This window comes from Parasteatoda tepidariorum, chromosome 6, assembly GCF_982258835.1.
Source record: "Parasteatoda tepidariorum strain Cologne lab strain chromosome 6, Ptep-v5.0, whole genome shotgun sequence".
Taxonomy (NCBI): domain Eukaryota; kingdom Metazoa; phylum Arthropoda; class Arachnida; order Araneae; family Theridiidae; genus Parasteatoda; species Parasteatoda tepidariorum.
The window spans coordinates 96,910,785-96,936,569 of NC_141760.1; the positions used below are offsets into that span (position 1 = coordinate 96,910,785).

Sequence of the window (25,785 nt, forward strand, 5' to 3'; positions counted from 1 at the left end):
GAAATTGAATTTTATAAATAAAACAATTTAACATATCAATCACTTATTACTAAATATCATCATCTTTTCATCTATACAGGATTGGAGAAAATATTAGAAACACTTCTATACTAACACATTTTTTCATCTCTCCCCCAAAAAGTTGGAGAATTGCTTTCTAAATTTATAGGTGTTTAGATTATGCGTTTCTCATACGTATCAATAAAGTAAATAATTTGTAAATAATTTTGTAAACAAACGGTAGCATACCTCCTATATACTACAGTTTGTTAAATTAAATTAAATTTTTCATGTCAAAATAATGTTCTTTTCAGCAAACCTAAAATATCTTTAAGAAACTAAACTTCAACTAATTTTCGAAAATTTTGAAACAAATAAGCTATTTAAAACATTTTTTAACATTAAACACTATCTATAGCATCAAAAACTGCACTTTACTTCATTTTGACTTAAATGGCGTAAAAGACCCACATTTTACTTTCTCAGAACCATTCAAGTTTAACCACGATAGGTGCACGGTGAAAAAAAGATATGGTCAAAGTAGCAAGAATATGGTAAAATTTACCGTATTTCCGCAATTTGAACCCCCATTTGGTGTAATCAAGATTAATTTTAACCCCAATACATTGCAACTTACCACTTTAATGAGGTTGCAGCATATTTTAACAATATTAAGGATCAAGGATGGTCAAAATTTCTGACATTGCAGTGATAAAAGGGATAATCATTCTTAACGTTTTTGATTAAAATATTAATTTAATTTCCTGATTATACCTCAAAGCGAAGCTAGTACTTTTTTATACACATTAAAATTAGTTTTTGTAGAACAACAGACTCATACATAATTTAAACTAGCATAATATGCCGCGTATATTTGAACAGTTATCTAAAATAAGATTTGCTCTACTTTGCTCTATGAAGATTGCATTTTATGTTATGTTTTAAGTGTGTTCTAGTTTTAAAATTGAATTAAAACTATAAAAAAGAAAAAAAATATAGGCAAGCTCTTTCCTCTCTCTCTGTAAATGATATTTAATTTTCTAAAAAAAAATTTAATTTCTTTTTTAAATACACGCTTAATTAAAACATCTTCTCAAAACAAAGCGTGTAACGGGAGCAAGTATGATAAAATCATTAAGCATAATAGCTCTTTTTCTTTTTAACACACTTCATGAGCGCATACGGATGTAAGCGAAATATGCGCCAATTTCAGTTTCGTTCGTAAATTAGAAAGAAGTAAATAAGAGAGCATTTAGCGTCGTCCTCTTTTCACTCCATGATCAACAATTCAGGGTCAACTTTCTATTCACTTTATTTCTTTTTAGTGTTTATATTCAGTGTTTAAAATCTAGGTTATAATCACATTCGGAAGAGATCGTTGACACTAAAAATAGCTTATGCAGATTAAATCTGCCGAAAGAAAATTACGTAAATTTTAATTTACGTACCAGTTAGCCGTATCTGTGACTTTTCTTTTTAAATTTGTTTCAAAATATCTCTATTAGGTATCCTATAGGTTATTCTACTTTTATTACAGAGCAAAAAAAATTTACACTTTATTGCCGACTATTGCTTGTTATTGGTTACAGTGTTGTTTTTTATAAATTATTATATTTTATGATGAAAATATTATATTTAAGGATATGAATTATTTTATATTATATTTTTTTATTCATGCAAATAAAACTGTTTCTGTTACTTTCCTTTTCCGTTATAATTCAAAACTTTTTACTATTCTGTGAGTAATTTTATTATTTTTGCAGTTTTTTAATATTGTTTCGCCTTGAAAAGTATTTCAAACTTTAATTTTGCTAACTTTAAGTCTAGCATTTTTTATATGGCAATGATAACTACATACTAAAAATGCTCTACTTATGTCATAAATAATATGTTTTTATCACAGTTAAATAATAGAATAAATTATGAGCGCTAATGAAATAAAAGATATCAATTACCGGCTTTAAAATTTTGAAAAAATACATAATTTTTTATTGCATATTAGTTACAACAATATGGTACTTATTTTGAAAACTTTATGCCTTGTGAAATTTGATTAATTACGGTTCTGGCAAAATATGGTATCAACGTGATACTGGTATTTTAGAATTAATTATATGTTACATCAACCTTAAACATATATTACTTGTTTTACTGCAAGGTTAATCATATATTTTGGGTGATAAAATCTTACAAACCGCTTTATTTTTAAATCGTGCTAATTAGTTAAGAATGTAAATCATAATATTTGTTTTATTTTTAAACAGTGTGCATATTAATTAAAAATGACATTGAAATAAATATAAAAATGCTTCAGTTCATGCATCGCTTTTAAACTTTATAAAAAAAACAAAATTTGCTATTTTTTACTAATTATTCTCGATAACTGTTCGAAAGATTTCTTTAATTATTTTCAAAAGGTGTAAAATGTCGTTACCTTCAATAATGAAATACTGATAATGTTATTCTTAAGCTCTACACTCACAATACTGTATCATCAGTTCTGTTTTTTGTAATAAGGGATTTCAGTTCCCGCAGGTAGGATTTATCATAGTGCATTTTTGTGATTTTCTTAGCCACAATAATATTTTTTTCAACTTTAAAAATAAGAATCAGGTCTTATAACAATTTTTAAAAAAAGGCGCACTTAACGCAAATGAACAACATTCTGGAACTCTACCATTTGAAACTTTCACTACGCAATTTAGACCTGTTTTTTACTGTCTATCAACTACGAGAACTCTTCTAAAGCTGAGCTTGTCTGTTTGTCTAACTGTAAAATCATTTCCAATAAGGAAAAAAGAATATTACTCTTCCAACCTAAACTACTACGAAAAGGTTAACTCTACGCCTCTATTTAAAGGGACTTAACTTTTTACAACTGCAGTAACCACCAGCATGGGAGTCTGATGTCAAGAGTTCTTGTGACAGCCGGACAGTAATCATGTTATATTCGAACAGAAGGTAAAAGATACCGTTTATATGCGTTATACAACATTATAGAATTCAACGCTTCGATAGCTCCCCCATGTACTTATTTATACCTGTGTTGTACTGGCTAGATATAACAAGAACTCCTCTAGACTAAAAGTCTCAGGTTATCTATTATGCAATGAATAGTAAAACCACTTATATGAGGGTAGAATTGAAGAAATAATATGGCTTTCTCAGCATTAGACCACTGCGAAACGCTTAACTTCACACCACTATTTCTTCTCTTCGTAACCATAGTAACCCAAGCATGCAAGTCTGGAGGGGTTCTCGAGACAGCTGAATAGTAACCACGTTATCTCCGAACATAATGTTTTGATAGTCGGTACAGCGATTTGATTGCTGTGACGGCATAATAGTGACAGACAAACTCGCAGTTTAAATTTATTGTTTTTATTGAGAGAAAAGAATATTTTTTAAAATAAATGAGGGTGGGAAATTTTTGATTCAAAAATATTTTTACCTGTCTATTATTTTTTTTCTCACACACCTATTTCCTTTTCCATTCATTGAAAACCTACTTATTTCACAAAATTATCATACTGGAGCTATTATGATGTCGTATTTTTTAAAACATTTATTTTATGGCTTGACTTTATTCGATCGTTAAGTATAAATTCATTAATAATTCTAAACTAATGATATTTTGTCACGCCATTATGATACTTGAACTCATTATTGAAATATTTTTTTTCTTTTTATATTTCTTTTTATTTGTTTCTATATTTCTTTTTATTTATTAAAATAACATAAAAATTGTTACAAGTTTTATCAGTTGGAAGTTGGTGTTTTTCACTGCATTAATTATCTCCTTTTTTGTCATTAATTTTCTGTACTTGATTAAAAAAAAACTATCCATTAGAATATGAAATTGTTTTTTTTTCTTCGGAAAGAAACAATTTTTAAAAAAAATTACAGTAATTTTAGTTTAATGAATTTGAATATTTAATTAAATTAATTATGTCTATCTTTGTCACTTCGAAGTTGAAATTAAATACTTTTTTAAAAATAACCATTAAGAAAAAAATTTTTTTAACTTTTACTAAAATTACCTATATTCACATTTTTTATATTGTATTAAGCCCTATCACTTTAAAATATTATGCGTGGTAGTGTGTCATTTTTGCATTTAATTTAATGTGCATCGAATTTAACAATAAACACTTTATAAACTGTTATTATATAATTTTGTTTCCTAGCTCTCATACATATATGATGTGTAAACATGTATAAAAACTGAAGATTTTATCTTAAATGATGACAATATTTGAAAATTCTGCTTGTATAAATTTAAATTATAAAAACAAAGATCCTCAATGGCAGCTTGGAGATATTATTTCTTTCACGAAATCTTGCTTTTCTCTCAATTTTTTCCAACAACATTTCCCTAGACGTAAAAAAATTCTTTGCTTATTTTAAAAAAAAGTATTATTCCTTTTAAAACAATGTTACTTGAAAAGAAAATTTCTTACATTTAAAAAAGTTTTCGGTCTAAACTTTTCTGATTACAGGCAATGTTTGTTTTCAATGGAAATAGGGAAAATCAAGGAATTTCAAACATGAGATAATGCGTTACGAATAAAAGAAAAACACGCGCCAATTCATTCAGCTTGAATTTGAATTTTAAAATTAATTCTTTCCATTTAAAATTAAATCTTCCCACTTAAAATTAAATATTTCCATTTAAAATGAAATCTTACCATTTATTATATTAACACTTTATTAGATAATTCATTTGAATATTAAGAATAACTCTTGGTATTTAATAAAAATATCCTTTATTAAATTTTTTTTAAAATTCTGAAAATATATAAATACGTTTACCTGTTTTCAAGCTATATTTTTAACTCTTAACGCAAAATTTTATTAAACATATTTTTCATATATTTTTATTATTTTGTTTTGATTTTAACACTAAACAAAACATACATACATACCATAACCTGTCAAAAGACCAGTTAGTGTATGTTTTATTGGATTGTATTGTAAAGTGCTAGTATGTTATGTTTAGTGTTAAGTCGAAGTAAGTGAAAAATAATATATTTAGCATTTTAATAAGTTATGGTTATGAAATACAACATGATCGCCGGTGCCTTTTACTGCGTTAAAAGTAAAATCTTCCTAACACAGCTCACGTCTTTTCAAAACAATAATTTTTAAAATTTTCTAAGAGAAACAGTTATTTATCATTAAAAATTCTTTAAGTTAGAAAATCACCAATCAATAATTTTTTAAATGTGAAAGTAAAAAAAAATAAAACTACTTTTTAGGGGATTTTATATTTTAGTCCAAATGTAATTCTGATAAGCTATTAGATTTTTTAGTATTAGAAAAATACCAAAATTTGTGTTAAAACTTGTAATTAGAGCGTCAAAAAACAAAATACAGAAAATGGACAACGTTGACCCATTTGAGTCAAAAAATTAAAATTGTAATTCATATTATTCCTTTAAACCTCGATGCGTAAAATTTAATAGCTTAAAAAAATTTTTAGCAATCTAAATTTAGTTTTTACGAAAATAATATTTTAGGTGACGAGGCACACTACAGCCAAACTGTAAAAAATTCTAGATTAAATTACGGTATACAGTACTGGTACTTTGGGTGCATATCCGTAAATTCCATTTTACTGTAAAACATATTTTTACAGCAAAATCCATTTTTACTATAAAATATTATACCGCAGTTTTTACTGTAATGTCTATTTTATCAGAGGTTTTACTATCATTACTATAAAAATTACTGTATATCAGATTTTTTATTCCTGTTATTTTTATACTGAGAAGTTTTTTAAAAGTTTTAAATTATTTAAAAATAAATTATTTGTTTGGAATGATACAATGTTTTATGGAAAAAAAACAATAGAAAATTATCTTGATTTCATTAATAATTTTTTAATCAATAATAAGTAAAATCTCTCATTAAATTCATCTGAATAATATAAAGACCATAAGCAGCAAAATTATGCATTTATTGAAAAAGAATATTCCGTTTGTGTTGAAATATACAATTTTTAGAAAAAAATTACCAAGAAAGCACAGGTACATTGTAAAAAATTTCGAATCAAACTACGGTTTAAACTACTAGCAGTAAGGGTGCATCATCCATAAAATCCATTTTTACCGTAAAATATCATGCAATTATTTTTACAGTGATATCAATTTAATTACAGTGATTCAGTGATTTTACGGTAATTATTACTGTAAAAATTACTGTGTATCAGATTTTTCCGGGTCAATTCCGGATCAAATTACGGTTTAAACTACCAGCACTAAGGATGCATCCTCCATAAAATCCATTTTTACCGTAAAATATTATACCGTAATTTTTACAATAATAATTTAATTACAGTGATTCAGTGATTTTGCGATTATTATTACTGTAAAAATTACTGTATATCAAATATTTTATTCCGTAACGTGATCCAATAAAAATGGGCATATCCGGAAAATGGCACTTTTTACCGCAATTTCATGTGGAAGTTTTTCCAGTGGATGCATCGGGATAAAAATTTTTTAATGGAAACAAATAAAATAAATTACCCGAAATTATTTAAATGAAATGATTTATTTTCCGCGGCACTGAATAGTTTGCGAATGGCTACCTCACGTTCAATTTGCCGCAATTGGCACGTTTCGTTTGGCCATAACTCATCCGAGCGTGGCAATCTTCTTTTTTCCAAATACTGTCACAGGTTGAAGGTCTGTAAGGGATATTCCACCGAATAAGATAGGTCAAATACAATGGCTGGTCTAGAAACCAAACAGAAATTGAAAGAAATTTGCAATTGAATTGTTACTTCGACTTCGTTTCAAAAATGGTTTTTTGGTATCATTTAAATATCTAAGTGCGATCCGTCAAAACTATTTTTCATGGGTGACTGTTTTGTGTTTGAAGGTGAATAGTAATGGAAGCTCCATGAAATTCTAATGTATATCTACCGTAAAGGAAACTGGCATTTTTTCTTACAAATGCATTTTAAAATTGTTTTTGAATTGCATTGGGCTATTTTTAGATATTGTTTGAATATAAGGAGAATAAAATTAGTCAAAACACTGGAGCGACCTATTTTTTCTGTGTTTAGAACTTCAAAAGTATTATTTGGAAAATTACTATAAAAAGATGCAGAAACTAATTAAGAGAAATAACCAAAATTTATTGCAAACGTAATGAGTCTAATTAGACAACATTTTTCCTATATGAAGTTTATGATCAACTCTCAATCAACCTTCAGAACTGACAACAAAAAAATATGGTAAAAACTACCAGAATACGGCAAAATGGTATTTCCAGCTCTGTGGGAACACCAAAAAGCTCTGTAATTTTTACTGAAGCGCTATGGTAATGATTTTGGTAAAATTAACAGTAAAACATTGTCTTATATTATGTGATAAATGTGTGCATTAAATTTTATTGTATTTACAGATATACAGCAGAAGTATGTGAATAGATATGTGAAGTATCCTTCAACGAAACATTATTAAAATGTGGAAACTAGTCTTATACGCTGTATTTTACTTAGGTATGTAGATTATAATTTAATTATAATGCAAACATTTATTAATTAATGTATTTAATTATAATGTATTTAAATGTAATGTAAAAATCCAGCACAGAAAATTTTCGTCAAAATTCTAATTATTCAAATTTATATTCTATTCACACATTTTATAAATATAAAAAAACTCAATATTTATTAAATCAATTTTTAAAAAAAATATATAAAATGTTTTTAAAGAAATTGTTTTATAAGTGAATTATATGGTTCCTTAAACGGTGCAAAGGAACTGCAATTTAAATAAGGTACTAAATTGAATTTTAATTTCCTCTCGAGTTGAACCAATCCATGAGTTATAAGTGTAAGATTAGATGTCATCATCTAGTTCAAAATAATCTGATTCAACTTAGCACCACATTAAGTTTGTCACAAATTTGAATAATATTATTGTGCAACATCTTCCATATTAGTGTTAAAAATCTACTTTTTTTTAATATTTAGGCCTAAACAAAATTATATTGATAAATTTTGAATATTTTCTCTTCTTATATTACGCTTAGTATTTAATTTGTTATAAGCCTCTTTAAACAAAATACTTTTTTAATTTAAATTATAAAATAATTTATAATTTAAAAACATGCATTTTATTTGGGTTTTTTTCCTTTAGTTTACACTTAATTTAACCAACCATGCTTATTATCTATTCATTCACATTTAGCAAAAATGAAACTAATATCTTGAAAAAATCTATGTGATATAAACAAATCATTTCATTAATATTTTGAAAAAGGCATCGAAGAAGATAAATCTCTTATTTATTTGGAAGACCATTTGTTGTATACCTTACCATTTGTCGAAACAATATTTTCCCCCTGTGTTATTCATCATTGACTTTGATTCACGTATTTTTAATTCGAAAACAATTTTGTTGATGAAATTAAAAATCGCAATTTATCAATGTTAATTTTTTTAGTTTAAAACTATTAATTTAATTCAGTTCTTATTTAAACTTTATGTAAAAAATACCATATAAAACCAATAAGGAACTAGTAAAAAATTTATACGAAAATTATTCAGCTACGAAATATTATTCTTATAAATCAAATACAGCAGAAATATAATTTTAAAAGATTAATTTTAATTTTAGCACGACAGCAGGAAAACAAAGCATTTTTATTGCAAGTATTTCTAAAATTTTTTATGCTTACTGTTAAAATCAACTTTAACAAAAACGTTTTTTTTTTAGTGATTTAGACAAATTAAATTATATTTCGCATTATTTTTTAAATGTTTTCTACATTTTAAAAATTTATTTATTTTTCCTTGATTTGTTTGTCCTTAACTAACTTAAAACCAATTTAATTATTGACACGGTGGGCAAACAGCTTAAATCTCGCTTTTTTACGGGTTAGAAAGTTTTGACTTATAAACTTCCTTTGAGTTTCTAAATATTTTTTTATATTTAAAACATATTAATATTTCATATAATAATATAATAATAAAATTATTATTACTGTATTATTTAAATATTTTAATATTAAAATATTATAAATATTGAAATTTTCATTTTTCTCTAAACTCAATAAATATTTCCAATAGGTGCGACGAAATCTGAAGTAACAGCGTCTTTGACAAAAAGAAACCATGTACAGGTAGCGTTATATTTTATGATTCCTAAACTAACTATTGACTAAACTGTATGAAAACAATTTCTGTTCAAAAATGAGGCAAATGCCTTCATTGATGCATAATTATTCAATTTTATAATTATTATATTATAATTATTATATAAATTAATAAATTAAGTTTATTTCTTAAGGTTTCTAAAACCACATTCAATTTATTTATTTTTACGATATTATTGCAATTGTTTAACCTAAGCAATACGCTCATGGGAACTATTAATTTGTTCTTAATTAATAATTTAAAAACTAACTGCAATTTTCATTTTCATCTTGCATTTTAAGGTTTTAGAAAATTTATATATAAGAAGTAACTATAAAATAGTTAATTATATCTGTATTTAATAAATTTTAACAGAAACTGTGAAAAGTAGCTCAAAGATTCATTCACTTGATCACTTCATACAATGATAACATTCAGAAGATCATACGATAGATCACTTTATACAATGATAACATTCGGAATATCATACGATAGATCCCTTTATACAATGATAACATTCAGCACTTATTACAATGATAACATTCAGAAAAATTAAGCATTCAGAATAAAGTGTTTTCCTTCAATATTAAAGTAGGAAAGCGTAGGAAATGAGAAAACGACCAAACGTAAACAATCCGTTGATTATGTTAAAAATTGATTATCATTGATTTATTAGTTTATTGATTATCTCGTTGACATATTTGTTGTTTTACATAATTTAAACAAATTAAGAAATGATGAAAGACTATTTAAATTTTTTGATAGAAACAAAGAGAGTTTTCAAAATAATAATATGTTTATTATTTTAAAAAATGCAACATATGAATGTATCTTTTAACATTTCCGTAGATTATTTAATTAGCGGTTTTTCATGATTGAAAGTATTTTAACATCGTCAAGTTGGACATGATACTATGATTGATGATACTTTAGTACAATTTTTACTGAGTCAAACTTAATCTGTTATTGGGTCAAAAATGTATTTCAACAATTAAGCACAATCATATCAACCATTACACAATAGCATTAAATGTAGTCATTAGATCATTTACATAAATATCTACATCAAAGTATTTAAATTAATTATGGCAAAAAGAAATTTTAAACGAGATGCCAATAAACTGATTATGAAGTACTCATAATATGTGCAGCAAAATGGTGAATGAGTTTAAAAATCATCAGTCATTAATATCAATAATCAAATTTAATAATCTGTATAGCTATCGGATAATGAACAGTAACATATGATTGCATAATTTGAATGTTTATAACAATCTACTTGTGTTTTCATAAAGAAAGATGAAATCATAGTCATTCATGCATGGGATTGGGTTTAACTGAAATAAGTTAAGCGATGCATTTTGTAATTTACTTTAATTAAAAAAGTAACACTTTTTATTACCAAATATTCAATTTAGATATTTTAATTGAATATTCATAATATTCAATTAAGATAATCTTATATAATGATTTTAAACATATATACTATATTAAAATAATCGGAAACATTAATTTTTGTATTAAAAGAAAAAACAAAACAATCATCCAAGGCAAAACGCAATAAGGAAAAACATGTTATTCTTTCCCTCCCATTAAACTTCTGTAAAATAATTGATCTAGTTTTATTGATGAGATGGAATTGAGTTGACTTGACTGAGCTTATATCTAAAATATCGTTCAAATATTTTAAGCTCTATTCTCACTGTAATCATATGCACACAGTAGATAATAGGAATAAATTATGCATATCTTATTCAAGGAAGTATTTTCTTTTAATACAATCGGTTATGGCAATACTAAGGATCATTAACACCTGAAGCTCAGGTAAGTATCCGAAATGAATACACAAACAATTGATATAGAAAATGAGATGAATTTCTTGTCATGATTGTCTACCAATTGTCTGTCCTTTCGGTTATTTTATTAGATCTTATTATTACATCGTTTACTCTGCACACCGTGATTGATGTGATTTTAGAACAGTGAACCCGGAACCAATCACAGCATTCAAACTGAATGAATACAGCAATTTTAAAGTTACATATCTAGCGCAACTCTATCAATTAAATTTTGACTAAAATCAATTCAATGAAAATACTTTCAGTGTAAATGCATTGGATTCAAATGTTTTTTTTTTTTTTTTTTTTTTTTTTTTGTCAATCACGTGAGAATTTTTGAATCTGTTACTGCGTTTAGATTTACCAACAATTTATAATTCGAATAAATGCGCAACAATTCGAACAAAATGGAAAATAAATTCATAATTCGAACAAATGCGCTAACAAGGTAAAATTTATAAATTATTTAAGTTTCGACCTAAAAGAAATTAAAGAAAATATTTCACATCTGTGTTGGACTTAAAAATATTTCTTAACTTTTATGATCACTAGTAAAGTTTCAATTCTATTACTACTTTTACATTTATTGAACTTATATTTAAAATAAATTTATTTCAAATAAATACCTTAAAATTAAAGAAAAAAAAACTTTTATTATGAAATTTCAAATTTAATAACGCAGTTCACGGTAATTTTACGGTTTTGTCCTGCATTGTAGCATGAAATTAATTAACATATTTTTTAAAAAATATTTTGTAAATATGAAGGAGTTATCTCAGTACCAAGCGAGAATAAATCTAAATTTTTTGTACATAATCAAAAAGACTTTAGCGAAATTATACCTTGTGATTTCTTTTGTGACATGAAATAAGTGAACATGAAAATTCTGTGACATGAAATGATTGAGTAAATGCACAAATAGAAATCGAAATTCATCTATATTTACTTTATAGTAATTCATCTATATTTACTTTATAGTATACCTTATAATTAAACACTTATAAATATGTGTTAAAAACCATAATAATTCTATATTCTCAAGTTCTAGCGTTTTTCTTACAAATAAATAGAGAAAAAAAAATCTAATAAATTTTCCGACCATATTGTATGCAAAATCCTTTAATTCAAACGTGAAGTTAGTTAAACGTAATTGCTCTACAAATGAATTAAATAGTACAAATTCGTAATTTAATTAATAAAAAGGAGAATATTTTTCAAAAATAATTAGGAGAATTTTAAAAATAATTTAAATATTTTTTAAAGAATTATTAGAATATATTTTTCCTATTAATACATAATATAATAGTTAAACGAACTAGATTTTAAATAAATGTATTCATAAAAAACTAAAACTAAAAAAAACTTGAATTTGTTTCAAAAATTAATTTTTGTTACTTGTAAAGTAGCAAACAAGTAGAATACTAACAAGTACTTAAATGAGTGTTTAATGGAAGTATACTGAAAATAATTACGAATCAAAATACGTCATAAAGTACAGACACTTTAAGTGCATCATTCGTTAAGTCCATTTTACCGTAAAATCAAGTTTTATTGAAAAATATTATACCTTAATTATTACAGTAATATTTATATAATTAGAATGATTCAGTATTTTTACAGTAATTATAACTGCAGAAATGAAGGTATATTAGATTTTTTATTCTGCAATATGTTCCGATAAAAACTTTTAGCGGCATTTGATCCGGAATTTCTTACAGTGTAGAAAAATTCCACTTGTCTCGGAAAAAATACAGTAATTTGACTTAAAAATTGAATAGTTTGCTAAAGATTGACTTTGTTTGGTATAATAGTGAATTTTATCTTCGGATTGCATTCTATACTAAATATTCTAGCCTTAATTGTATTTTAGTCTTATACGAATTTTAAAAAAATAAGGATATTTAACTACTTACGCGAACTGTTTTATTTATAAACTAGCCTTTAACATCTTTTATAAAAAAAACACGTTTTAAAAAACTAAAATTTTAAAAAAAATTGAATTTTTTTTTTTAAATTAATAAGTTTGATGTCTAACACAAGTAAAAAACAAACTAACACATTTAAAAAATGCACGTGCACCTTAATTTTTAAAGCAAGCTCATATTATCTTGAGCTATAAAGATATTAACATTAAAAGATATAAGCCAGTAGAACTTATCATTTTCTAGCGTAGGAGGAAATTATATTGAAGGAAAATCTGTATCACGCGTGCGCTAAAACTGAGTCACGAAAATACTTATTACAACACCGGGTATTATCTTCCGAGCAAGAAGTAAGGCAACGAACTTCAAAATCAGTTCATAAAGTCTGCAAACCGTTATTTACTTCAATAAAAACAAGAACTAAAAAAACTGGAAGAATGTGCAAAGAATTTAAAAATGGAAGTCTTGATTCGCTATCATGTTAGGCTTGAACAATAACAGAGTGCCACTAATACCAAAATAATTACCTGGTTACAAGTTGTTTCTTTTGATGAGACAAGTCTTCTTTATGAAAGGTACTTAAGAATGAGACGATGACATAATTGCCCTATTTCTTGCCTTGCTAAAAATCGTTTGTTGATGATTTACAACTTTTATGGGAAAGATAATTTTAGAAAGTGAAAAAGTAATCATCGTTTCAGAAAAAAAGTACCTTCTGAGAAAACGTAGAAATGGATTTAATTGGAAAAGTTAGATTTTATTACGTTAGATAATCTGTGTTCATATTTCTGCAAATTAATATTTATGTTCTTAGTTAAGTATTCGTTTTTATATTCTGTTTTTAACTTTTTTTTATTTTGCAGTTTAAATAGTTATTATAGTTAATTTTATATCTTTTTGTCTAGAGTAATAATCTCTTAATTGTTTGTACTCAATGCGACATTATAACCTATTTCTTGTCTTGCCGAGAATCATTTGTGGATGATTTATAACTTACTAAGAGAAAATTTTGGAAAGTGAAAAACTAACCTCTAACCACCGTTTTTAAATAAAAGAAACAATGAAAAACAAAATTGCATTCATTCAAAAAAAATGGAAAATATTCACTAGAAAACACATAAAAAAAAATTTATGCGTTTTGAAATGGAACAGTTACATTTTAAAACGTTACATATTAAGTGTCCATATTTAATTCAGAACCAATGTTTAGATTTATAGTTCAATAAGTTTTTATTTTTATTGTTTATTGTATTAATTTTCTTCTACAGTTATACTTAATAGGTTTTTTTTGTGTTCTTTGCTTTGTTCATTTATAATAATTTACTGTAAAAATTTCTGATTCAAATCACTTTAAAAAAGTACTGTATTCCTGAGTGCAGTGTCCATAATATCCTTTTCTGCCATGAAATTTTATATCACAATTTTTAGAGTAAAATTTATTTAATCACAGTATTCAGTAATTTTTCAGTAAATATTACTCAGGTGGCCGAGTGGTTAGCTTGCCTGACTGCGAAGTCAATGGCTGCGGGTTCGAATCCCGCTCTGGGCATGGATGTCTCTCTCTCTCTCTCTCTCTCTCTCTCTCTCTCTCTCTCTCTCTCTCTCTCTGTTGTCTTCTGATGTGTGAATGTATGAATGTGGCCCACCCTATGAACAGATATTTGTGGCAGTGTGGAGTGGGTAATGTTTCTCGCCTCCGTAACTTTGGTTCACAGGTGTCCACTGGGTAACGATAAATGAGCAACACTTCCGGCATCTTCTAAGGCGAAGAACGAAAGTTCAGTGCCTGCCGTTATTAAAAAAATATATATATTACTGTAAAATTTACGGTATATCATATTTTTTGTTTCGTAACAAGCACAATTTTTTTTTATTTATATATATGCATCATTAAGTGGAATGTGTGAGAAATACGGTTCTCAGAAACTGTTTTTTAACTCTGCCCTCAATATAAGCTTCTAGTACATAACAAGTTTACTTCATTTTCTCTCTTTTGTTCTATCTAATAACTATTCCTTTTGTCGCTTACTTACTACTAGGTTTATAAAAATACAGTTTAGAGGGACAATTACAACAAAAACTTTTCATTGTTGTTTTTAACCCTGCCACAATTATGCCGTTGATATGACACTTAGTACATAAATTATTAATTGTCGTATTTTGTTTTCAATTGTTGTTATTTCAATTTTTCATTATTTGTTTTCCTGGTGGCTTTACATTTTTAATTTTATAATTAACAGATGCCTCTTTTTTCAGTGCTACAAATTATTCCTCTTAATTCTCATTTAGTTCCAGACTTTATTATTTTTCTTTCGGTGATAAATAATGACCGAACCTTTCTACCTTTCTTCTCAGTTGTCTTTGCATTATTAATTTTATTTAAAAAAATGTTTAAGACACTTATCACTAAATTTAAACAATTTTTAACGCTATTGCAAATTATCTCAGTGAGTTACAAAAATAATATTCAAATAGATTTGATTTATTGAGTATAGGTTTAGCTTTTGCCATTTCCTTATACTTGCGTGATTTAAGTATAATAAAATACATAAAAGAATAAAGATAAAAAGAAAATTATGAACAAACTATCAGCGATCATCACTAGACAATTAAAAGTCACGCTTTCATAAATTAATCGAAAGGTGCCTATTTATATTGAACAATCAAACAGAATATAAACGTTAAACTAATGGTAGTAACAGTGACGATATACTTAATTTAACGAGAATAATTACATACTAAAAATTGTTAGTTGAGTAGACAATTAAATAAATATCTAATAGTTGCTTAACAGTAAGATAATTAACTTTAATAACATTTCAAAAACTATAATTATGTTTTTGATTTTGTTTTAATGAATCGTATTTATTGTGATAAGTTTGTATGCAATAAAGTAGGAAATTACGTTCGCTTATTTAGTACAAAACATTTCCTAATAACTAGGTCAGTCAGAAAGCAGGTTTATTTTATAAATAGAAATCTATGCTTACTATGACATAATGTTTTTCTTTGTAGCATATTAAAAATCTTCCTGAATATGTAATATATTTAATTATAAATTTAAGTAATAGGTTTATTTTATTTTCAGTTTTATTTAATGTAAATATTTTTACTATATTTTATTTTTATTATATTTTATTTTTATTATATTTTATTTTTATTATATTTTATTTTTATTATATTTCATTTTTATTATATTTTATTTTTATTATATTTTAAAAAATATTTTTAATACATTTTATTTTTAAGAAAAAGGATTTCTTTCAATTTGTAATAGATAATGTTTAATGTTCAATTTTTAATAGACAATACGAAAACAATGTTTCTTTTTTCCATTTAAGAGTCCTCGTATGTATATATGTATATTTATAACTTTGTTCCGTTTAATCTGTATCCAAAAATGTTCCATACTAAGTATCTATCAATACCAAAAAAAATTATTAAAAAAGAACTAGAAAATTTAGTAGTTTAGAAAGAAAAAAATATAAAATTACTAGATAAGAAAAATAAAAGAAATTTTTAGATTTTCATTTGACTATTTTTATATTTTTTTGCATTGTACAAGAATTAAAAGTACAACTAAAGAGTTCAATCCCCTGCTCGCTGCACTCTCAGAGAGTTGATTATTTATAGGAAGTCTTTTGAACTCAACGATAAATGATATGAAAGCGAGCGTGTAATATATAAATGTGAAATCAGTTTTAAAAAACTTTTAAACTCAACAATAAATGTATCAATTTGAGTTTACTTCTTTCTAATTTGACGTATATCCACTGTAACAATGTATTTTGATAAAATAAACTACTTTTATTCTTAAAATAATTTCGTTAATTACACAACTCTTCCGCCTAACACAACTTCTGCAGTTGACCAACAATACATTATTTCTAAGCATATGTTATTTCCTTAAACAAAACAGCTAACTTTATATGTTGTTTATATTTGGCGGATAAAGGAAAACTAATCGCCAATATCAAATAATCGGATTAGTGTTGTCATAAATCCAGTTCTTATAAGATTACAATAGCCTAATGATTTTGATACTTCCCTTTTGGAAGTGATACGACGTATTAAATTCATATCATTCTTCTTAAAATAGCTTTTTTCACAAACATCCCAGATACTAAAATTAGTTACTTTTATTTGTATCAACGTACTTTTTCGTCTTACCCAAAAATTTAATTTTAAAAACAAATGTGAACGCAACTCATTTTTTAAAAAACTAAGCATATTAATAAATTGGTGAGTGTTGATAGCAAAGTCATTGAATTTTATAAATAAATATTTTATATTTCATTCAATAAAATTTTTAATTATTTTATTTGCTGCAATAGCTAAATTAATATAGTAAGCTTCATCTGATAACTTAGTCGAAAAGGAACAATAAGTTTTGTTGCAGTTATTCAATACAATTTTTCGCAATGCTTCAAAATAAATTTTAATTAAATTTTATCTTCCGATTAATTTTGATTTTATTTTACTTCAATATATTAAATTGTAGTTTCCTTTTTTCATAAAAAATTAAAGTTTTACCTAAAAGAAGCTTTGAAGACTTTAACTAAATTACGGAGCGCTGATTTCTTTTAAAAAGAAACACATATTCACATTTTACAATTGTTTGGTTTTATTATCAAATTCCCATTATACTGCAAAGGTACATTTTAAAAAAAGTTATTGCACTAATACTGTAGAAAATATTTTAATATATCGCTTAACACTTATATGCAGAATTTTTCTTAAACATATTTACATAATTTTTCCATTATTTTGTATTAATTGATTCAATATAAATGAAAAATATTATATTTAGCGTTTTAATAATTTATGCATATGAAACACTGGCATCTTTTTTGGTATTAAAGATACAATCTTCACTTCCAAACAATAACAATAAAACGCGCCTCACTTCCAAACAATAACATTGAAAGACGGCTCACTTTCAAACAAAATTTTTTTTTAAATCTGCTGTTATTTAGATGCAAGAGGTGTACCCTACTGATGCCTGAATGACAAGTTCCAATTACATGGGCATTAAAAAATGATTTCAGAAAAACAGTTATTTATTGATTCTACAATTTTTTTTAATTTGCAGAATCAATTATTGATAAATTTTTGAATATGAATAAAAACTTCCACTCCATCAAATGCGATTTAGCTCCATCAAAAAGTCCTTCACGTAGGAGAATTTCTCCCAATACTCGATCCAGGGGTTCCCTTGTCTTCTGGATTGGATTCAAAATTACAAGGCTACGGAGTTGAGCATTAGTATACGTAAACCCCTAAAATTGGTCGGCAGTTCAACGACGGTTATAAAATAAAATAAAATAGGAATAAATATCTTTCAAATGACTTTTTTTAGAATTTATATTTTTTAGTACAAATGTGATTCCGATTATCTAAGATTTTTTAGTAGCTCTTAGATAGGTTTTTATATATGTTTATATATATAATATATATTTATTATATATTTAGATATTTATATGTATTTTTTGTATAAGTATATAGGTTTTTATATAGGTTTAGTCAGTCAAGTTTAAAATAAAATAAAATAAAATAAAATAAAACGGATAATCATATTACAGTGACAGACAAGTTCCGATTGGATATTTTGTTCCGTTTCAATGCTTAAAGGAAGTAATTAGTGAGACTTAAAAGTCCCGTTGGTATATTAAGGGTTATCAACTTAGCATCACTAACTGTTAACTACATTTCTCATTTTTTTTACTCTCATTTGCAAATAACCAAATCTTTTATTATCAAAAAAATGATCATTTTAGAGCTATGCTTTCCAACTTTTCTATCGCCGCAGACCGGTCAACGTTTAATATTTTTACCCCGGCCAGCTGAGAAGGAAGGATAGAACTTGATTGTTTGGAATTTTAGATTGTTTTAATTCAATAATTTAAAATTTATTGTATTTAAACCTGCCTTCAAAATAAAATACATCTGCATGCATTGCATTAGGGCGGCTTTGAATGAAGTCTCTCAGCTCCCGGTTAACCTCTTATCCATGGAAAAATGAAAAACCCGAGAGAAATTTTCCACAACAAATAAAATAAAAATAATTTAATTTTTCTTGGGCAGACCGGGGGATGGGAATCCCTGGTTTAGAGGACGATTAGTTATTGAAATTAAATGTTTTTGCTTATGTTTTTGTTTTTGTTTTGGTTTTTTTTTTCTATTCATTTAAAAATACAAGAGAATCGTATCGAATTTCTTTATTTGATAAAAATAGAATGGAATGAAAAAATTAGAAGGAGAGCGGAATTTAAAAAAAATAATACTAAAATTGTAATCAGAAAGATTTTTTTTTAAACTTATTTTATTAAATTATATTATATTTATTAAATTATATTATATTTATTAATTATATTTCATTAAATTTTTTTTGTTATTTTTTACCTAAATAAAACAAGAAATTAAAATAATAAGTTAAAAAATATAAATTTTGAAGATACCATACACTTTTTAATTATGAAATAATTTAAAAAGGAATCGAAGGATAAATTGAATCATGGGACTGTTAGATTACTATTGTCTTATTTTTTTGTTATTTTTTTCTGTTCATTTAAAATACAAGGGAATCGTATCGAATTTCTTCATACGATAAAAATAGAATGGAATGAAAAAATAAGAAGGAGAATGGAATTTTTAAAAAAAAATCTAAAAAATTTCTTTTTTTAAAAAATTCTTGTTATTTTTTGCGTAAATAAAACAAAGTGAAATAATAAATGGAGAAAATATACATTGTTTGAATACCATTATAATTATGAAATAATTTTAAAAGGAATCGAAGCTCTAATGAAGAATTGAGTCGTGGGATTGCTAGATTACAGCAATCTCATTTTTCCATCTCCATCAGTTTGCAATTCTAAACGGACATGATGCAATGACAATTGGTATGAGAACACGCGATGATAGTGAAAAGAAACTATCTGTCTTATTAACTCAAAACAATAGTATTAAATAGAGCGTGCATGTAACGAAGCGCGCATTAAAGCGACAAGTTGCCACTAATGGGTTTTCAGCACCATGGTACAAAGCGTCTTTTGGGTTTCTTTCATGAAACCAATTACCGCCAACAACGGTGATTAAGAACATTTTTTTTTCCTCTCTATTTTACTAATCTTTTGCACTCTATAGCTGACTATCGATAATTTTTTTACACTCATTTATGCATCGCGTAACTAAGGTTTTAAAACATGTGTGAATTAGTTTTTCAGTTGCTAGATTAGTTACTCGTTTTAAGATTCGAACAGATAACTTTGTGAATCGAAGCGTATAAGTACTAGAAAAACAAAAATACTTCTTCTTCAAAGTTTTTTTTTGTTGCCATTTTTGTTCTAATTCATTTGTTTTTTATTAATTTTCTTTACTTTTCCCAGAAATTAGCTACCTGAGCAACAATAGCGGCTGAGCAACAAAGCTGCAGCAATCATTTTAAAAGCGAACATTCCTTTGCACTCATTTCCACATAGTTGCATCAGCGATATTAGAGTAGAGCAAAAATATGATCGATTATTTGCAATCATGGTTACAAGTGATCAAAATCTATGGTAACAAGTAATCATAATTACATGTAATGACATTGTAGAGATTTGCAATTTAGAAACACAATTTATGCACTGTGATAAAAAGTAATTATTGCTTGAAATCCTAATTGCACTGATCACTTGAAATCAAGTCATCACGGTTGATCACTTGAAATCTTGATTACATTTAATTGGGCTGTAATCGTAAATTATAACTACTCGTAATCAATCGTTAATTATGATTACTGACAATCGTGATTACCTGTAATCGTTTCTTGTTGTGATTGCAAGTAACAATAACCGTTTGTAATTACTTGCGATCGTGATTAATTGATGGCAATTAATTGATGTCCTCTATGATTAATTACAATAACACTTAATTATTGTAATTGGCGTGCAATTGGCGTGTAATGAGCGATACTAGTGTAGCTCTTCCGGAGGTGTACTAATCTATGTACTAATATATTTGAAGCATTATTTTAGTACATATCTAACTAGTAATATAATATAAACATTACATTAGTACATATCTATATACTAATATGATGTTTGGCAAGTCGTAAAACAATATATTCAATTTTTGCGCAGAACGCAGTTAGAAGATGCGTAATTGCAGCAACTTACAGCAACAAGCTACAGAAAATTATCAACAAGTTTCAGCATGGAAAAATAGCTGGTGACAAGTACACTGCAAATATCTCGAATCAAATTACGGTGAAAAGTACCGTAATATTCATTTTTACCACACCTATTCACGGAACAAAACATCTGATATGCCGTAATTTTTACAGTGAAAGTTAACCTTTTTATAGTGTTTACTGTAAAATTCCTGAATGAAAGTAATATTACAGTAAAAATTATAATATAAAGTTTTACGGTAAAAAGGATTTTACAGTGAAAATCATTTTATTTATAATGCATCAGGAGTGCCAGTATTTTTCACCGTAATTGATTCCACATTTTTTACAGTACATGGGGTATGTGGAGCTTGATACAGGTTTTCTCACGTTATTTACGTAAATGCTCACAGGATTGATTGTCATTTTGATTTATATATGAAGTAATATCTAAAAAATTTTTAAGAATGCAAGCAGCTGAACATTTGGATAATTATTATTTTGCAGAAAACTATAATTATTTCATAATACAGCTTGCTCTCTATAGCTCAGTTAAACTTTATCATTTATCCCAATTCATTTATTGAGTTCTTTCTTAAGAACGCCAATGTAGAACCTTAAGTTTGTCAATTATTTTTATTTACTAGAGCAAAATAGTTAACGCCATTCGAATTGTAAACATAAATACAACTTATCACCTGGGTAACCTGATTTCCTGTCTTTGTTTGAGCGAAATGTATTGAACTGATTAGCCCTATTTCATAAATTTCAATTATTTCAGTTACTGCGTCTACGAATACATACCAATAAAACCAATGAACAAGCGAACTTTCACTCACATCCTAATGCAATTTATTTAGATTTCAAACATACCAACAGGGAAAAAAAAAGAACCATAATTGGCCTATATTAAACATTTAGAGCAGTTTCGAACAAAGGTGTTAAGAAACAATGGTTCGATTAGAAATGTCTCAAAATGAAGTTCGTAGATAATAGTTGCATTGAGGAATTTGATTCTGCATATTTATGTGCTAAAAACAAAACGCTTTTTTTTGTTTTCGATAGTGATCTATATGACGAAGCATTTAACAGTTTTTCGAGCATGTGCGTTGCTAAATTAGACTTGTAATAGTTCAAACGTGAGTTATTTTAAAACATATTTTCTTGTTTTGAACAATGCAACCAGTGAGATGCACTTTTTCAACTTCCCGAGCTCTATGAAAATTAAACCAAGTGAACTGCTTTCGTTTATTTGTCCTACAAATTTAATGTAGCCAATACATAATAATATACGAAATTTAACTCAACCAAATTAACCCACAAAGGTTTTATATATTTATCTGTTTTTATACTACAAGTCTAAGTGTTTTAACGGACTGGAAAGTAAAAAGCATCATTGTTTTTATATTGCAGTTTAATTTTATCAGTTTGATGACCCAAAAAATAACAAATGCATATTTGTTTTTCAATTAGGAATTCAACTGTTTTATTTGTAGCCAATTGGGAAAAAAAGACACTAAGTCTATTTATCTAAATCTTGCCAAACGAAAACACTTTGATATTATTTAATTTAACCAAAATCACTTGTAATATATTTTAAAATAAATATAATAATACTAAATATAAAACAGATATTACTTGAATGTTAGTTTTTGTTTAGACACTCATTACACTAGGGAGCAATTTTTTTCTATTAATGAGATTTTTTAACGAATCGTCAGTATTTTCCGATGTACAATCGAATTCTCTTTCCAAGCTACGGTTTCTTATTGACATATTTTGACAATTTTTCGTCGTAATATGCAAGTATAGAAACGTTATATGTAACAGTCGGTCAGATACATGTTGAGACAAACTTCTAGAGAAATTAGGGCACATCATCAAGATTAAAACTGCATTGGAACCCATTCTTAGAAATGTTGTAATAGACCGCTAGGGGCTCTTCCCTATTAAAGACTGTTTCTTTGAATGCTATATAACAGGTCATAATAGGGAAGCGCCCTTGGAAACATAACATTCCTCATTTCTCTTTTATTCAAAATAATACGGATTTTATTAAGTCAACACTGCGGTTGGTGCGTGTAAGACGAAGATTCGAACCTAGGTCACATACATCAAAAATTAGCTCTTCATCCCGAAGAGTTGACACTTTTAAAAAAACGCATGCAGACATTCCTACTAATGGCAAGGATACAACACGCTTTTCATCTTTGCATAAATTCGTAAAAAAGGCTTTTGAATTTCAATAAAAAAAAAAGTATGACACTAATAAATTCATATAAAAGTATCGAAAATTCATGTCTAAAATCCACATAAGATCAAAAAGAATCTTAATCGATATACATTGATTAAGATTCTTTTAATCAATATCTGTGTACATATATGTAGTACATACTTTAATCTGTTTATAATTCGAATCAGCGACGGATCACCAAATTCGTGAAACTTCATAAATGATTTATTTACGTAATATTCCAAGAAGAAGATGATCCAACAGAGTGTAGTCAGCCACTGAGGTTTTTCTCAAAATACTTAAAATTTAGTGTTAGAATATAATATTTATCATTATATTTAATATGTTTTTAATGAAATCAAGAAGCATTCTTTTTTTACGTTTTCTCTACAATCAGCTAGCAAAACGTATTAATGAAAAATTTTAAAAATAAGCAACAATTATTAAAATTCAGTGCATTTTATAAGGTTTTTAAAACAATTAAAAATTAGTAAAATACACGGTAGTGTATTTCTGTCCAAACAAATTAAATCAATAGAAATAATGCATCAACCTATTTTGTGCTTTCTTTCGCGAACACGGGATGATGCCACGTTCTTATAAGTCGTTAACTTATTAATCGATCGTGTCATTAACATGTTATCTAACATACCATTATCGCAGCGTAAGTGAAATTGGGAAACATTTAAAAGATTAAATGCCAATAAATTGATAACAAAAAGATGTATTATCAATGCATCTTTATCTTCACAACACGTTTCGCCGGTAGCAAAAGTGACCCAATACACGAACTAGAGAAGATTTTAACTCTTCAAGTTCAAGGACACTGCTCGTAGCGTGGAATGTTCCTTGTAGGCAGTCCGTTGTAAGAACTTCGAAGAACCTTACAATCCAGATTTATCTTAACAAATCAAAAGTGACCCTGTTCTGATTTTTTTCTGGTATGTTTCCTAAGAAAAAAACAACATACCTGGAATGAGAGTTAATGAGCATCTTTGCCTAAGAGGCGTTGGCGAATTCGTTGGCCTCCTTTAACGTTTCGTTGAGCTAGATTTCTCTTTCAATCCGTTCCTCGTGCATCAATTAATCTTTTTAATCAATATGGGTCTCTCATATCCAATTAGGAATCTGGAACCAAAGTGCACAAAAAAAGTTTTATTTTTTGGGGATTTTTTGTACAGGCATGTTTTGTATGTCCCGAGTTGTGTAAGTAAATGATGCAATAAGAAAAAGAATTACCAGATATTGGCAAAAGATTAAGTACAGTTTGTTTTAAGTTGGTTAATTCTCACAAGAACTTAAAATTTTTTCCGGGTCAAAAAAAAAAAAAAAAACAATAATAAAAAATTTTTTAATTGCATAATCAGAAAAAAGGATCGTTAAAAAAATGCTCCTAAGCGTTTGAATTCAAACTATCTCTTTATTCGATGTAATATAAAATGGTGGTGTAATATTTTTCTACTACAGTGAAACCTCCAGGAAAAACCACCTCTGTATAGCGACCTCCTCTATTTACGGCCACTTTTGGGAGGCACGGAATTTTTTCCATAGACTTTGTGTTGAAGAAAACCTTTAGGAGAGTCCATAAAAACCTCTCCCAATGACCGGACAAACCTCTGCATCATTTGGCGGGTATTGAAATACATTTATAAAGGCGAATTTCTCTAAACTAAAACAGATTATGTTCTCGAGTTTAACTGAACCAAATTTTACTTTTTTATTTAAAACTTTTTATGTAACTACGGTGGTAAACAGAGTACATATTAAAAAATTCGAATTTAATATGGTTCAAAATTCAGTGGGCAAGTATAATAAATAAACTATTATATTTTATAACCATCATTGGACAGCAGACCCAATTTTTTGAATTACGACTCTCAGTGTTCAACTTCGTTTCCTTGTAATTTTCAACAAAATCCAGAGGACAAGGGAACCTCGATCAAGTATTGGGAGAAATTTACGTTCGTGGAATTAATTGTACTTCGTGTAAATTGTACTTGGCAAGTGTATACATCTGTGATTTTGTCTCAGTTTTAACTTTTCAATTTTAGCACTATATTCATTTATGTCATTTTATCCTTTCACCTTTTGACGGTTTTATGAGTTGTATTTACGGCTGTTTTTGGTGAATTGTTAGATTTTTTGTCTTGTATTGAGGGGTCCACCAGCTCTGGCTCACAGCTCACTCAGTTTTTACTGGTTGTCTCAGGGTTCATAATTTTTGTATTTTATGTACATATAATTTTTGTATTTTATTTATATAAGGGTTAATAAGTTTTGTGTTTTATATATACATATAATTTTTGTATTTTATTTATATAAGGGTCTGTTGACCTTTTAAATGATCCATTGTATTTGGCGCATGGGCCTATTGGCCTAGGCCGCTGTATATATAATAAAATAGCTTACCTTCGTGGAAGACTTTTCTGATGGAACTAACCCGCATTTATGCTACATGGAGATGAAAACATTTTTTTTGAATTTCGTTCTGG

At 26.9% G+C, this 25,785-nt stretch overlaps 1 protein-coding gene across 1 annotated transcript in view; it reads left to right on the forward strand.

The window, feature by feature from the left end:
• LOC107436452 (uncharacterized) overlaps window positions 1-25,785 on the forward strand; it is a 43,003-nt gene that overhangs the window by 10,294 nt on the left and 6,924 nt on the right. The window contains exons 2-3 of the mRNA XM_043044472.3: window positions 7,414-7,510; window positions 9,086-9,138. Coding sequence (XP_042900406.2) covers window positions 7,474-7,510; window positions 9,086-9,138 — 90 coding nt within the window. The 5' untranslated portion in view covers window positions 7,414-7,473. The remainder of the gene's footprint in view (window positions 1-7,413; window positions 7,511-9,085; window positions 9,139-25,785) is intronic.